Source organism: Panthera leo, chromosome E1 (genome assembly GCF_018350215.1).
Source record: "Panthera leo isolate Ple1 chromosome E1, P.leo_Ple1_pat1.1, whole genome shotgun sequence".
NCBI classification, from domain to species: Eukaryota; Metazoa; Chordata; class Mammalia; order Carnivora; family Felidae; genus Panthera; species Panthera leo.
In genome coordinates this window covers 37,767,870-37,780,957 of record NC_056692.1, presented here as the reverse complement: position 1 = coordinate 37,780,957, position 13,088 = coordinate 37,767,870, and the positions used below count along the sequence as shown (strand labels likewise).

General features: G+C 50.9%; 1 protein-coding gene across 1 annotated transcript; it reads right to left on the bottom strand.

Moving 5' to 3' along the window:
* Positions 1-3,273: 3,273 nt before the first annotated feature.
* On the bottom strand, positions 3,274-12,454 carry PSMB3 (proteasome 20S subunit beta 3). The gene is made up of 6 exons (XM_042915568.1): positions 12,182-12,454; positions 11,689-11,873; positions 9,825-9,932; positions 5,846-6,023; positions 4,307-4,401; positions 3,274-3,389 (listed from the first exon to the last, which is right to left on the bottom strand). Exons 1-6 carry the CDS (start codon positions 12,308-12,310, stop codon positions 3,341-3,343), a joined length of 744 nt encoding a protein of 247 aa, XP_042771502.1. The 5' UTR covers positions 12,311-12,454; the 3' UTR covers positions 3,274-3,340.
* Positions 12,455-13,088: the final 634 nt, after the last annotated feature.

The following is a 13,088-nucleotide window of genomic DNA, read 5'->3' as shown; positions in this document are numbered from 1 at the left end:
GTTTATGCCAGTTTTCTTTCTCTTCTTTCTGTAATGATGCCGATGTGTTTGGTTTGTGGTCTGAATGTGGAGAAAGTGAACTGATGGCCAAGCCTTTGTCTGCCCCCACTCCTTTCTCAGAGCCCCACCTTCCCGCTCTCCCTACAGAAGGCATCCAAGAGCAAAGGACTACCCTCAGCCTTCCTCTCTGGAGCCCTGAAGAGAAGCTCAGCTGTCCCACGGCACCCTAGAATAATTTGGGGGTCTCCTAAGAACCAGGTGTAAGGATAGGACGTGACGGACTGGGTGAAGCCCAGGATGGGGGTCAGGGCAGGATTCCTCTCCATTCCCCCCACCTTGACCACCTAGCCAGTCACAGCTTCACCCGTCCTGAGAGTCTGGGGCTGAGAAACCCAGGCTGGTCCTCTGAAAACTCCGCGTAGACCACTAGATGAAGGCCTCTGGCCCTTGTTCCTATTAGTGAACCACTGAGTCTTTGTCCCCCCCACCCCCACCCCCCAGTGCAAGCTCCTTCCCTGTGCCCTGCGGTTTGGGGGTACAGGGCGGGCTGGGAAGCCAGCAGTTCCGGGAGCAGACTGCAGCAGCGCTCCATCTCTCCTTATCTAGCTCAGGGGTTACTGGTCTGTGGCGGGTGCCACGAGTCGCCCCTGTGGCTGTTCTCAGTGGCACCTTCTAAGTTCCCACCACAGGCAGCTCTCCCTCCCCTCTCCCAACTCCTACTGTTTCTCTCGCCTGTGCTTTAGGCCTCAAACAGGTCCCCTGGTAGCGCTCAGGGCTTGGGACTAGACTCCTGCCCTAGTTGACTTTCCCTCTTCGGTCTGCCAGGGTCTGCCCTGGGGAGGTGGACCAAAGACACAGGACTTCTCTCAGTAGCCAATCCTCACCCCTCAATTGTCTTTTTCCCAATTCAAGTTGGGAGGGAAAAAAACTTCAGCACTCCCTAGCATCTGAGCTACTCGAGTGTTAGGGGCCAGAAGGGACAGTGTGTTTAAATGGCCCTTACAGCTCTGGCCTTATATGGCTCCCCCGAGTCTAGGGACCTCACTTCTTTCTGGCAGAAATGGGGGGCGGGGGTCCAGCCTGAGCACAGAAATCAAAGGGAAAACACATCCGAACAACTGCCCCCAAACCTACCAGCCACCTGCAGGGGCAGTGACTGCCTAGCTTTCCTCTGAGATGTGCCGCGTACGAAGAGTGCCTCCAGAGGGAAGGGGAGACTCAGCTGTCCCCAGCGAGTTGTGCCGAGATCCTTCAGAGGCTGGGGAGGAAACTTCCAGAGGAGTTCCTTCCCCCTCGCTCAGAGCTATTTTGTGAGTTGTGAACCAACAAACAGCCTTTAGGGGGAGGCCGGTGCCGCTCAGCACACCTCAACATCAGGTCAAATCATTGTAATCAAAAAATGTGAATGAAGCTGAGATTCAGCTTTTGGGGGAGCAGGATAAATACGACCCCTTCACGTGTGTGTCACTTCTCGGTTCTCACCGCACTCTCCATTTTTTAAATAGGAATTTTCAACCCCTTGTGCTTGTCTAATGTCTGCTCGGAACAGTTCGAGACACTGTTACTGTTTAAAAATGCATGCATGTGAAGATGAATCTCCAACCCAAGGAACAAATAAAACTCAAAAAACTTTGTGTACACATCTGTCATGTGTCAGTCCTTTGGAAACGAGCCTTTATTTTTCTCCGAATTAAAAGGTTTTGGCCTCAGTTTCAAAGGCTGCTTGGGTGAAATCAGTGTCTGGCTTGAGTTTGGAGAAAGAGTATATACAGGCCGTGACTTTGGCCGCCTGCTTTCAGATGTGGCTAACAGAGCAGCGGTTAAGAGCACAGGCACCAGAACTGGGCAGCCGTCATGACCTTACTGCGCACATTGAGAAATGGACAAACCACCCGCTTCTCGCCTCTCTAACTACGTAAAACCAGCACTGGCTAAGAGCCACACACAACTACCACCCCTGTCCCAGCTCTCCCTTGACTGGCTATGTGGCTGACTTTGAACAGGTGACCTCTGTGTACCTCATGTTCTCCATTTAGATTGAGCTTAAAAATCTAGTGATCCTCCCGGTGTGGTTCTGGGCGAGCAGGATCAGCAGCGCCTGGGAATCAGAAATTCCGGGTCCCTCTGCAGATCTGAATCAGAAACAGGTTTTTTTTTTCAATTTAATTCTATTTAAATCCAAACATGAGGTGTAATAATGGTTTCGGGTGAATCAGAGTTTTAACAGGTCCTCCAGGAGATTCTGATGGAGGCTCAAGTTTGGGAGCCGCCACCACAGGTTGGAAGCTGGAATAATTTGGGGAACTTTTTGGAAAGACAGGCACCCAGGCCTTTAAAAGCCAGTTAAATCAGAATCTTGAAGGACGGTATCAAAGTATCTTTGTGGCTAATGTGCACCCAAGGTTAAAAGACACCTGGGTGGCTCAGTCGGTTAAGCGTCCGACTTCGGCTCAGGTCATGATCTCCTAGTTCGTGGGTTCGAGCCCCATGTCGGGCTCTTTGTGGACATCTCGGAGCCTGGAGCCTGCTTCGGATTCTGTCTCCCTCTCTCTTTCCCTTTTCCCTGCTTGTATTCTCGCTCTTTTCAAAAATAAGCAAACATTTTAATAAAAAACAACAAAACACTGATCCATAAGCCTATTACTTGTAGTTACATAGCCAAATTTCTACCTGAAACTATGAAAGATTTAAGAGTTTTCCTATAGGGGTGCCTGGGTGGCTCAGTTGGTTAAGGGTCTGACTCTTGATTTCAGCTCAGGTCACGTTCTCATGGTTTGTGTGTTGGAGCCCTGGGTCAGGCTTGTTACTGACAGTGCAGAGCCTTCTTGGGATTCTCTCTGCCCCTCCCCTGCTCATGTGCTCACTTTCTCTCTCTCTCAAGGAAAAAAAAAAAAAACGTTTTCCTGTAGAATTGAGTGCAAAGCATTCTAGGCTTTGGGGTCAAATACAATATGGGTTTACATCTTTGCTTTACTATTTATTAAAGTCACCCTGAACAAGTTAACTGCCCATAAAAGAAGATTACGTCAGCTGACTTAAGTCACCATGATGATTAAATTCTAGAATGTGTAAAGCACTTTGTGCCGGGCCTACCACACAGCAGACACTCAGCAGGTGATGCGTCGATGTTCTCCCCGCTGGTGTACCGGTAGAGTTGGCTGCCAAGTCCAGAAGAAAACCCAAGGGCTGAGCTACACCCTGAGGAGCTATCTGTAAGTGCCTAGCGGGGATCAAAGACCTCGGGTAAAAGTCCCAAAGACAGAGAAGCAGAAGTGAAAGAAAAAAACTATTTTATTTAAAAAAAAAAAAAAAAAAAAAAGTAGGCTCTGAGAACAGAGGGTTAGTCCATGCGGGCCTTCAGTGTCCTGGTGGTAATCCTGTCCTTCTCACTGCAGAGGGAGAAAAAAAAGTCACAAAACATCTACGCCATTCTAGACTGCAGAACGGAGCTGTCCAGCCAATTCTAGGTTTGACTGTCTTGCTCATGTTCCACTAACCTTAGCCTGTCTGCTCAGCCTGGGATGAGGAAGGGGGGAAAGACAGGAGACTAGTGACAGCTCTCCAGGGCTGGGACCACCAAGAGTAAGAGGACGGCCTGACTGCACAGCTGGCCGAAGAAGGGCAGGAGCTCCCCCAGGCCCAGAGGACCAGTCATTTAGGAAGGACGTTTCATCCCAAGGAACATACAAGGGCCCGAGGGTGAATTGTTTGCTATCAGCCACAGTCTGTTTTTCGTGATAATTGAGCAAGCTACCCCATAACTAAAGGGTCCAAATGCTTATTTGGGGATGTGCCCAAGGAAAGCTGTCGGGAGGACATCTACTTCATCCATTCGGGTTCCTGGTGACAGCTCCAGACGAGAGGAAAGGGGATGGCAGTGAGGGAGCTGGCTGGGGCTGGAAAATCATTCCCAGCGCCCGGAGCACCAGCCAGTCGTGGCTCAGAATGTCACCCAGAGGCGGGAGTTGGGAGAGGAGGGAGTCACCTAGAGTCCTGACCAGTCTGCAGTAGCGCTGCTGTGGCTCATCCCCACACAGGTCCCTGAGACTTTGGGGACACTTCCTACTGTCAGCAAGTAGGGAGGAAACTCAGGGTCACGGAGCCTCACCTGACAGAGGCCAGGGGAACCGCAAGACGCTCCTTGCCGCCACCCTTGGAGAAGCATGGATTTCTGCTATCCCAAGCCTGCCACAAGCACCTTTCCTCCCTCACTCCTGATCAGGGGGATGGGAAGATGGGGTGTTTGTGGGGGAGGGGAGAGGCAGGTGTACGCAAAGCTTCTAGACTTTTTCCAGCTCGTACTCACATGACGTGGACAATGACTCCCATGCCTGACACTGCATCCCGATCCACGGCATTCAGCATGGCTTGTGAGATGGTTTCAAACAGGTGTTCTGGATCCTGCCAACAAGCAGAAGCCTCAGACCCTAACTTGGTTGAACCCTTTAACTCTCTCTTCTCTAGGCTCAAGATCCCCAACTCTGGCCACCCTCACGCCTGAAGTGAGGGACGGTTCCCGGGATGTGGGAAGCCCCCTCGGCTGCTCAGAAGGAAGCAGATTACGTAAGGGAAAGCGAAGCCCTGAACTGCCTCTACTAACCAGCAGTGTGACCTTGGACAAGTCACACGTTCCTTCGCTAAGTTCAATCCCCCTTCTGTAAAATGGGGAGAATCCCTATTTGATTTCCACGTGCTTTAGGAGTTGTCTACGGGCTCTCCTCCTGGGTGTCACACAGGTACCTCAAAACTCGATCTGTCCAACCGTCAACCCACTCGCCAGCCCCCCAAACCTTCTCCTTCTCCTACGTCCTCCATCTTGGTTGGCTTAGTGAGAAAACTCAAGACACCCTCATTGTCTCCACCTCCCTCACTTCTGGTTGAAATGACCAAATGCTCTAGACGCCAGAGGCACCCCTGCCCCTCCCCTGACGATCTTTGCTCAGGCCTCGCCCAGCGCCGCCTGCAGGCGAGCACGAGAGCCTACGGCATCTACCTGCGGGTTCCGGTTCCTACCTACCTTTGACATCAGGTACCGGGGAAAAGTTCAGACCCTGGAACGGCATTCAAGGCCTTTTGAAGTCGCAGCCATCATCTCCCCCCACAGAGCAGCCACAGCAAGCTCTCTCATCACCGAACATACTCGCCCCTCTGGTACCTTGGCACAGGCTGTTTCTTCCGCCAATCAGACCTTTTGTTTCCTCTCATCCTGGCAAACTGCATTTTAACACGCGTTTGGGGGTCTGTCTTGCTTCACCAGACTGCACTGAGCCCTTGAAGACAGGCCAGAGGGGCCCGGCAGAGCTGGCACAACAGCCAACCCTTCCCGTCAGGGACCGTTCCAGTCTTCATGTGTTTTCCTCACACTGCCCCTCCTAAGGTAGACTACGCTGTTATCCCCATTCTACAGCCGAGGTAATGGAGGCACAAAGAGACAAAGTGACATACCTGAGAACATAACTAAGTGACGGGTGGATCCAGGTTTCCGACCCAGACAACCCGGCTCCAGAGCCCATTCCGCTGACCCGCCTCGGCTGTGACCCTACACCTTGTTAAATGTTTGTTCAACGAACGGGTGTGGAAAGCCCGTAAGGAGTTACTCCAAGGTAAGGAACCATCCGCTGTTGCGGCAAATATCTGACCGGGGTCTCCTGACAGATGCTGTTCTCCCTGGAGCCAGCCCGCACCAAGGCCCGGCCGTTTCTGGACACCGTCCCGAGGCCAAGCAGCTGTGGCTCTCTCCTACCTGCGTCACGCTCTTCATCGTGTGCCACATAAACACATTTTTCCCCGATGGCCAAGGGGTGGACACCTCAGAGCCCGGCCCCACTCCATGCCACCAACTCACCATGTTGGGCTCCCAGAGGGACTCGCACATCCCATACATTTGTTCGGAGCAGGTGCCGCTGACCACAAAGTCGTCAGTCACCATGGGGCAGCCGATGAGGTCCAGGGAGCAGATGAAGGGCTTGAAGGTCTTCGGGTCCAACCCGGCGATGACTGGCTCTGTGTAGTAGGGGCCAAACCTGTGCAGGCCAGGAGCAGAGAGAAACCAGGACTCAAGAACAATCGCCTTCTTGTTCAGACCTACCCAGAAGACCTTTTTTTTTTTTTTAATGTTTATTTATTTTTGAGAGAGCAAGTGAGCATGAGTGGGAGAGGGGCAGAGAGAGAGAGAGAGAGAGAGAGAGAGAGAGAGAAGGAGGGAGGGAGACACAGAACCCGAAGCAGGCTCCAGGCTCCAAGCTGCCAGCACAGAGCCCGACGCGGGGCTCGAACTCACAAACTGTGAGATCACGACCCGAGCCAAAGTCGGTCGCTTAACCGACGGAGCCACCCAGGCGCCCCTCAAGACTCTAAGAGTCACATGCTCTACTGACTCAGCCAGCCAGGTGCCTCCCATAGGGACAGCTTTGATTCACCCTTCCCCACCTCCTGGCATCTGACAGTGCTTTAAGACTTCTTTTCCCTGACACCTGCCTTCATAGCCTCCGCCCCCCCGACCCTCTCTTCCACTTCCTAGTTCTGGGAATTCTGATTTCTTCTACTCTTCCCTATCCTCACCAAAGTCCTACCACCATTCAATTCTCTATTCGTGTATCTACCTATACCTCCACTCCTTTTGAAAATGGACTTGAAGCAGTTTATAGGAAACACACTAAAAAATAAAAATCCTTAAAACAATAACAAGACACCCAGACTGAACACAAAGTTTTGTTCTGAGTCTCTTGGCAGACAAGGCAAAGAAGGATACTCAGGAAGCTGGGTTATTTTCGTTGTCTGCCTATAGAAAATAGGAGATCATCAGACACTTGTCCTAGACCCTGAGCTCTGAGTAGAATTAATCTCAGAAATCTATCATAAAATACTCAAAAGCTGGGACACCTGGGGGGCTCAGTCAGTTAAGCATCCGACTTCGGGTCAGGTCATGATCTTGCAGTTTGTGAGTTCCAGCCCAGAGCCTAGAGCCTGCTTCAGGTTCTGTGTCTCACTCTCTCTCTGCCCCTCCCCCACTCATACTGTGTCTCTCTCTCTCTCTCAAAAATAAACATTGAACCAAAAAAAAAAAAAAAAAAAAAAAAAAAAAAAAACGCAAAAGCTAATGGCCGTTATTCTCAATAAAAATAGTAAGTAAAGATGTCTTATGTTTATTTTTAAAAAATGTTTGGGGCACCTGGGTGGCTCAGTCGGTTGGGCATCCGACTTCGGCTCAGGTCATGATCTCACGGTCTGTGAGTTCGAGCCCCGCGTCGGGCTCTGTGCTGACAGCTCGGAGCCTGGAGCCCATTTCGGATTCTGTGTCTCCCTCTCTCTCTGCCCCTCCCCTGTTCATGCTCTGTCTCTCTCTGTCTCAAAAATAAATAAACATTAAAAAAAAAAATGTTTATGTATTTGTTTTGAGAGAGAGAGAGAGAGAGAGAGAGAGCAAGCACGAGCAGGGGTGGGGCAGAGAGAGAGGGAAAGAGAGAGAATCCCGAGCAGACTCCCCGCTGACAGTGCAGAGACCAACATCGAGCTAGATCTCACGAACTGAGATGATGATCTGAGCCGAAATCAAGAGTCGGACACTTAACTGACTGAACCACCCACTCGCCCCATCTTGTCTTTATTTACCCATGGCTTATATTGGCTCTCAGTAATACCTGAGAGCATGACCTTAAATAATAGCTCCGTAAGAAATAATTCTAAAAAAAAAAAAAAAAAAAGGTTCTGTCCACTGCTCAAGTTTGCAAATCACAGAATGAGTCTATCCTGCTAGAAAATCCCTGACTTCAGGTGGGCTTGTACAGAACGCTCCCGGTTAGCTGAGAAGCTAGGACTTACCAGGTCAGCCTCAAAAATCCTGTAGTTTTCTTTTTCTTGTTAAAAGATTGTTTTAAGTTACCTCTACGCCCAGCATGGGACGCGGACTCATGACCCTGAGACCAAGAGCCACGTGCTCTACCGCCTGAGCCAGCCAGGTGCCCCCGTATTTTTATTTCCAGTAAACACGATGGGGCACTGGCTCAGTCAGTAGAGCATGTGACTCTTTTCTTTCTTAAGTTTACTTACTGATTTTAAGTAATCTCTGTACCCAGCACGGGGCTTGAACTCACTACCTTGGTTGTGAGTTCAAGCCCCGTGCTGGGTGTAAAGTTTGCTTGTTCTACGCTGACGGTATGGAGTCTACTTGGGATTCTTTCTCTCTCTCTCTCTCTCTCTGCCCCTCCCCTACTCTCTCTCTCAAAACAAATACATAAACATTCTAAAAAACAAAAACAAAAACATGAGCCATTATTCATCTACTTAAATGTGAGGTAATTTTCACAGGTGTGAAAGACATTTCCCCCATCTACAATCAGTTTAAAAAATTGTTTAGGGGCACCTGAGTGGTGCAGTCTGTTGAACATCCAACTCTCGAATCTGGCTCAGGTCATGATCCCGGGGTCATGGGATCGAGCCCTTCATTGGGCTCTGCGCTGAGTATGGAGCCTGCTTAAGAGTCTCCCTCTCCCCCTCTGCCCCTTCTCCCTGCTCTCTGTAAAATAAAGTTTAATTTTTTTTTTTTTAACATTTATTCACTTTGGAGAGACAGAGCGTGAGCGGGGGAGGGGCAGAGAGAAAGGGAGACACAGAATCCCAAGCAGGCTCCAGGCTCCGAGCCGTCAGCACAGAGCCTGATGCGGGGCTCAAACCCACAAAATGTGAGATCATGACCTGAGCCGAAGTCGAACACTTAAACAACTGGGCTCACCCAGGCACCACACTCTAAAAAGTCATCTAAGGAGCACCTAGCTGCCTCAATCAGAGTGGCGTGCTACTCTTGATCTTGGGGTTGTGAGTTTGAGCCCCACGTTAGGTGTAGAGATTACTTAAATAAAAACTTAAGACAAAAATCATTTAAACCTTTTTCAATTCGGGATTTTGATAAACACGGTTACACGCGGCAGACAATTCACAGCTGAGGATATTAAAATACACCTAAAAAAAGGTAACCTTTCTTACAGTTTTTAGCTTTTTAATACTACAAAGGCAACAGTATTGATCCAGGTATGAACATGGCAACGACTCAGCTTTGAAAGCTAAAGAGTACTTCTGTGACTTTTCCATAAAGTTCAAAATTATTTCAAACTAAATGATTTAAAAAGAAATAAAGGGGGAAAAAAAAGAACTCCACTTGTCATTTTGCTACCCAGTTGTGCCCAGAGATGAGTAGAAAAGTCCCTGTGGGGGGTGCCTGGGTGGCTCAGTGGGTTAAGCGTCCGACTTCGGCTCAGGGCATGATCTCACGGTTTGCGGGTTCGAGCCCCGTGTCGGGCTCTGTGCTGACAGCTCAGAGCCTGCAGCCTGCTTCGGATTCTGTGTCTCCCTCTCTCTCTGCTGCTCCCCTGCTCGCACTCTGTCTCTCTCTCTCTCAAAAATAAATAAACAGTAAAAAAATTTAACAGAAAGAAAAAAAGAGAAAAGGAAAGTCCCTGGGGGGCTCTCCTTTGCTTCCATCCCAGCTTCTGCACTGGATTATAGAGCTAGGCCTCTGCTTTCCTCGTCACAAAGTCTTCAAAGAAAACGGACAAAAATTCAGGTACCCAATTCCTAGGTCCCGAGACTCTAGGGCACACTTTGATGGGGTCAATTCTGCTGCCTGGAAGCAAGTTTGTCTGCTGTGTGCGATCCCTGCCTTCTTCTGAAGTAGCCCTTTCTTTCCTGGTTGGTCGTCAGGCCCACAGAAACAGACCCATAAAACAGGGTTATCACCCTGCAAATAAGAAATAGGAGAGGGAGGAGGAGGAATCATCCTCCAGCCACGACCACGTGGCCACAAAGTCCCGGGCTACACTTCCACTCACCGTTTCTCATACAAGAGGTTGGCCACCATGCTCATGAGGGTGTAAGGCTTGATCTGCCGACCTTCCTTCAGCTCATACAGGTTCAGCCGGAACTTGAGGCGCTGGGCACTGTGACAGGAGGAGAAAGGAGTTAGGACGTCACTCCTGAAGGTGCCCGAGTGTCCACTCTGCGGAGGGCAGGAGGTACGTAGGGAAACACACAATCGCCGCCCTTGCCAAGCAAGACTCCTCTCTTCCTCTCCCGGTGATTTTCTCACCAGAAGTCCGGCCTCATGTCCACGTTTCAGACTTGCCCAACAAAGGCCACACGGCCTCCAGCGCCACAGCTCTGAGCCCAGGACAGGCCCCGGCAGGGAGGAGGAGCAGACCAATGCCAGAAGCAAAGCTGCTGAGTGGGTCAAAGGACGCCAGAACAAAGAGCCTTAGACACAACCTGAGCTTCTCTTACAGGTGAGGAAACTGAGGCCTTGCAAAATTAGCAGTTACCTCCCACAAGCCTACAAAGGCGGTGAGAAAGCCTCCAGAAGAAAAGGAAACGGTGTGAGGGGCGGAGAGGAAGGCTGATGGAGGCCTTTACAGTGACGGCAACTTGAAGCTGTTGCCCTGATGCCAGAAGGAAGCATTTCCAAGTCACGTGTTCTTGAGACTTAGGGAGCTTCGACGGAAACGAGAGAAAACGTTCTGACCAACTTCCACCCACATTAGTGAAGTAGTCTCTTGATCTTCTAAGAACTAAGTCCAGGAACTGCTGTTCTTTGGGCCACCAGCTTCCTGCAGGACCTGCCACTTGTGACATCTTCCCTCTTGAAACCCTAGCCTGATCCTTTTCCTCCGGCCTCTCGTCTTCCCCCACCACTAAATGTACAGTTCAGCTCTCGAACGGCAGCTAATTTTTCTCCTCTATATATTCTGTCCAAAATCTGTTCCCAGAGGTTTAAAAGATCACCGATGCCTCTCTAGCCCCGAGATACAATTTCAAGTTCCCAACTGCCCGAAAGATGTTCCTTAGGTCACCTCGTCCCTTCAAAATTGGTGTCAAAATCAGTCATCACCTTCCCTTAAAACTAGCCCGCCCGAATTTCTGGATTTCGGTCAACACGCTCAAATCAAAAATCATCTTTAAGACATTTCTGGATCACCTATATGCCAAGTAGTAATCTAGACACTAGTAACAGATGAAAAAGACACAGAGCCCACCCTCAGTGAATGACTCTTTGGCCTCACAATATCCAAGCAGCCACTAAGGCTGCTACACTCTCAGAAATGCCTTCCTTTCCTTTCCCATCACTACCATCCCATTAGGACAATAACCCTCATACCTTTTTTTTTTTTTCCTTTTGGACCAACACAATAGCTACCTCTTTCATCTCCCAGACTCCTCTTCCTCTTAAATCACAGGGCTTCTATCCACTAGATGAGGAATCTAGCAGTTAATATGCACTCATCTTGGATCAGGTATCTTTCTGTATCCCTTTCCCAACTAGACCTGAAGTTATTTAGGGACTGAGCACAAGCCCCAGGAAGACCTGCATTGAGATCCTGAGTGACATGCATCAACTTGCACCTTGGGCAAGAAACTCTAAGACCTTCAGTTTTTTCATCTGCAAAACGGGACGGCAGCATGGTAATGTACTTAAGCGGTTTAAATGAGTCCCTGCATGTAAGGTGCTCCGTGCAGAGAAAATGAGTAAATGCTGGTGAAAGCTGGCTAGGATACAATTCTTTATGGCTTACGGTGTGTCCGGCAAAGTCTCTGATTCACTGGTGCTGTTTGGTAGATGACTGATACCTGGGCCACTCAAGACACCAGGCAAGGCTAGTCCAAGAAGAGGCCTCCGTGTGGGCGGGGACCCCCGACACTTACACAGTCTGGACATCGGTGGCCAGTCCGGCCAGGCCTATGTACAGCCGATCGCCCATGGGAAAGATCTTCTGGAAGTCCGTGGTCACCATCTGGGCCTGGATCCCGAAGCGCCTGTCGGCAGCGATGGCCACACAGTTCTTCCCCTTCATGGCCATGACGGCCCCTCCGTTATAGGACATAATAGACTGCGGCAGACAGAGCGGAGGAACTCAGCGTGACGGGCCAAATGCGGCCAGAGCCCCCGGCGCAGCCCCTGATCCGAAGGCTCCTATGTGCACCGTCCTCCCCTCTGGAGGCGCCTGGACACCCCGAAGCCCAGCTGTGACATTAGCGCTGTGCAGCTGCGGGGAGCCGCCTTCGAACCCCTGGTCCTCACCGCGGTCGGCTTCCCTTCAAACGACCACCAGGCCCTCTCCGCCTCCCAAAGCTCCCGTGCCCCCTCCCCGTTCTTCAATCCCTACCCCGCGTCCCTTCTCCTCGCTCCCCATCTCACCATGACTGCGGCGTACTGGGACCTGCCTGCAATCGCCACAATTCCACTCAACCGGCTGAGGCCCCCCACTGCACAACCACTCTTGCTGCCTTTTCTCTCTCCGCCCAAAGGCCGACCCTTCCGGGACATTTTGACTTCCTACTGGCTGTGCCTATCTGTCAGTCATCAGAACCGGAGTTTGGTTGAGAAGCCAAAACCGAGAATGGGAAGGCGGAAAGTGAAAAGTCACTGTTGAGTGCGGAAGAGCCTGGCGCCGCGGTGCAAGCTGGGATCGCGGTGGACCGGGACTCCCGGCTCGGAGGACCTGGGCTGGGACCTGTGTGCACGTGGGCTGGTGAAGCCCAGCATAGGGGCTGCGGTCCCAGCTGAAGGACCACGGTGTTGCGATCGCGCCGTGTGGCTCGGGTGTATTACGCTAGCTTGTTTCATTTATTCTTTCCAGAAATCCTTCCGTCTCTTATGTGCCAGGTACTATGCTAGGCTCTGCACATTCGCTGGCCTAGAACGGTGCCTGGTCTTTAAGAGGCGCCGATTCAGTACATAGTTAATGTTTCGAGGGGGAGGGACAAAAGGAGGGCGTCGCGGATGGGCTGCGGCTGCAGGGGTTCAGGTTCAAAGGGGAGGTTTGGAGACCAAAGGTGGTTATGCTTTTTGAGACCCCCCTCCCCACGTATCCCCAAGACCCAGGTCACCCTAAAAAAAGGACGTTTCGGGTTTTTCCATCTTCTTATCTTCCCCTAAGAGCGATCCAGAGGAAGCCAGCGACTACCCCTCCCAGAACCAATAAAGGAGGGACATGAAGGTCCCTCCTCCTCCCTTTCCTTGATTGGGACCTTTCCCTTTCTCCCCAGGGCCTGACTGCTTTCGCCCGATTGCAGGGTTTCCGTTGGATTCCTGCGCCGTCATA

Excerpts from the sequence above, each read along its gene's own strand:
- PSMB3 (XM_042915568.1), bottom strand. The coding sequence starts at position 12,310 with ATGTCCCGGAAGGGTCGGCCTTTGGGCGGAGAGAGAAAAGGCAGCAAG. Across the intron at positions 11,874-12,181 it reads CCCAGTACGCCGCAGTCATG|TCTATTATGTCCTATAACGG; the intron begins GTGAGATGGGGA and ends TGTCTGCCGCAG. Across the intron at positions 3,390-4,306 it reads GGAGTCATTGTCCACGTCAT|TGAGAAGGACAGGATTACCA; the intron begins GTGAGTACGAGC and ends CTCCCTCTGCAG.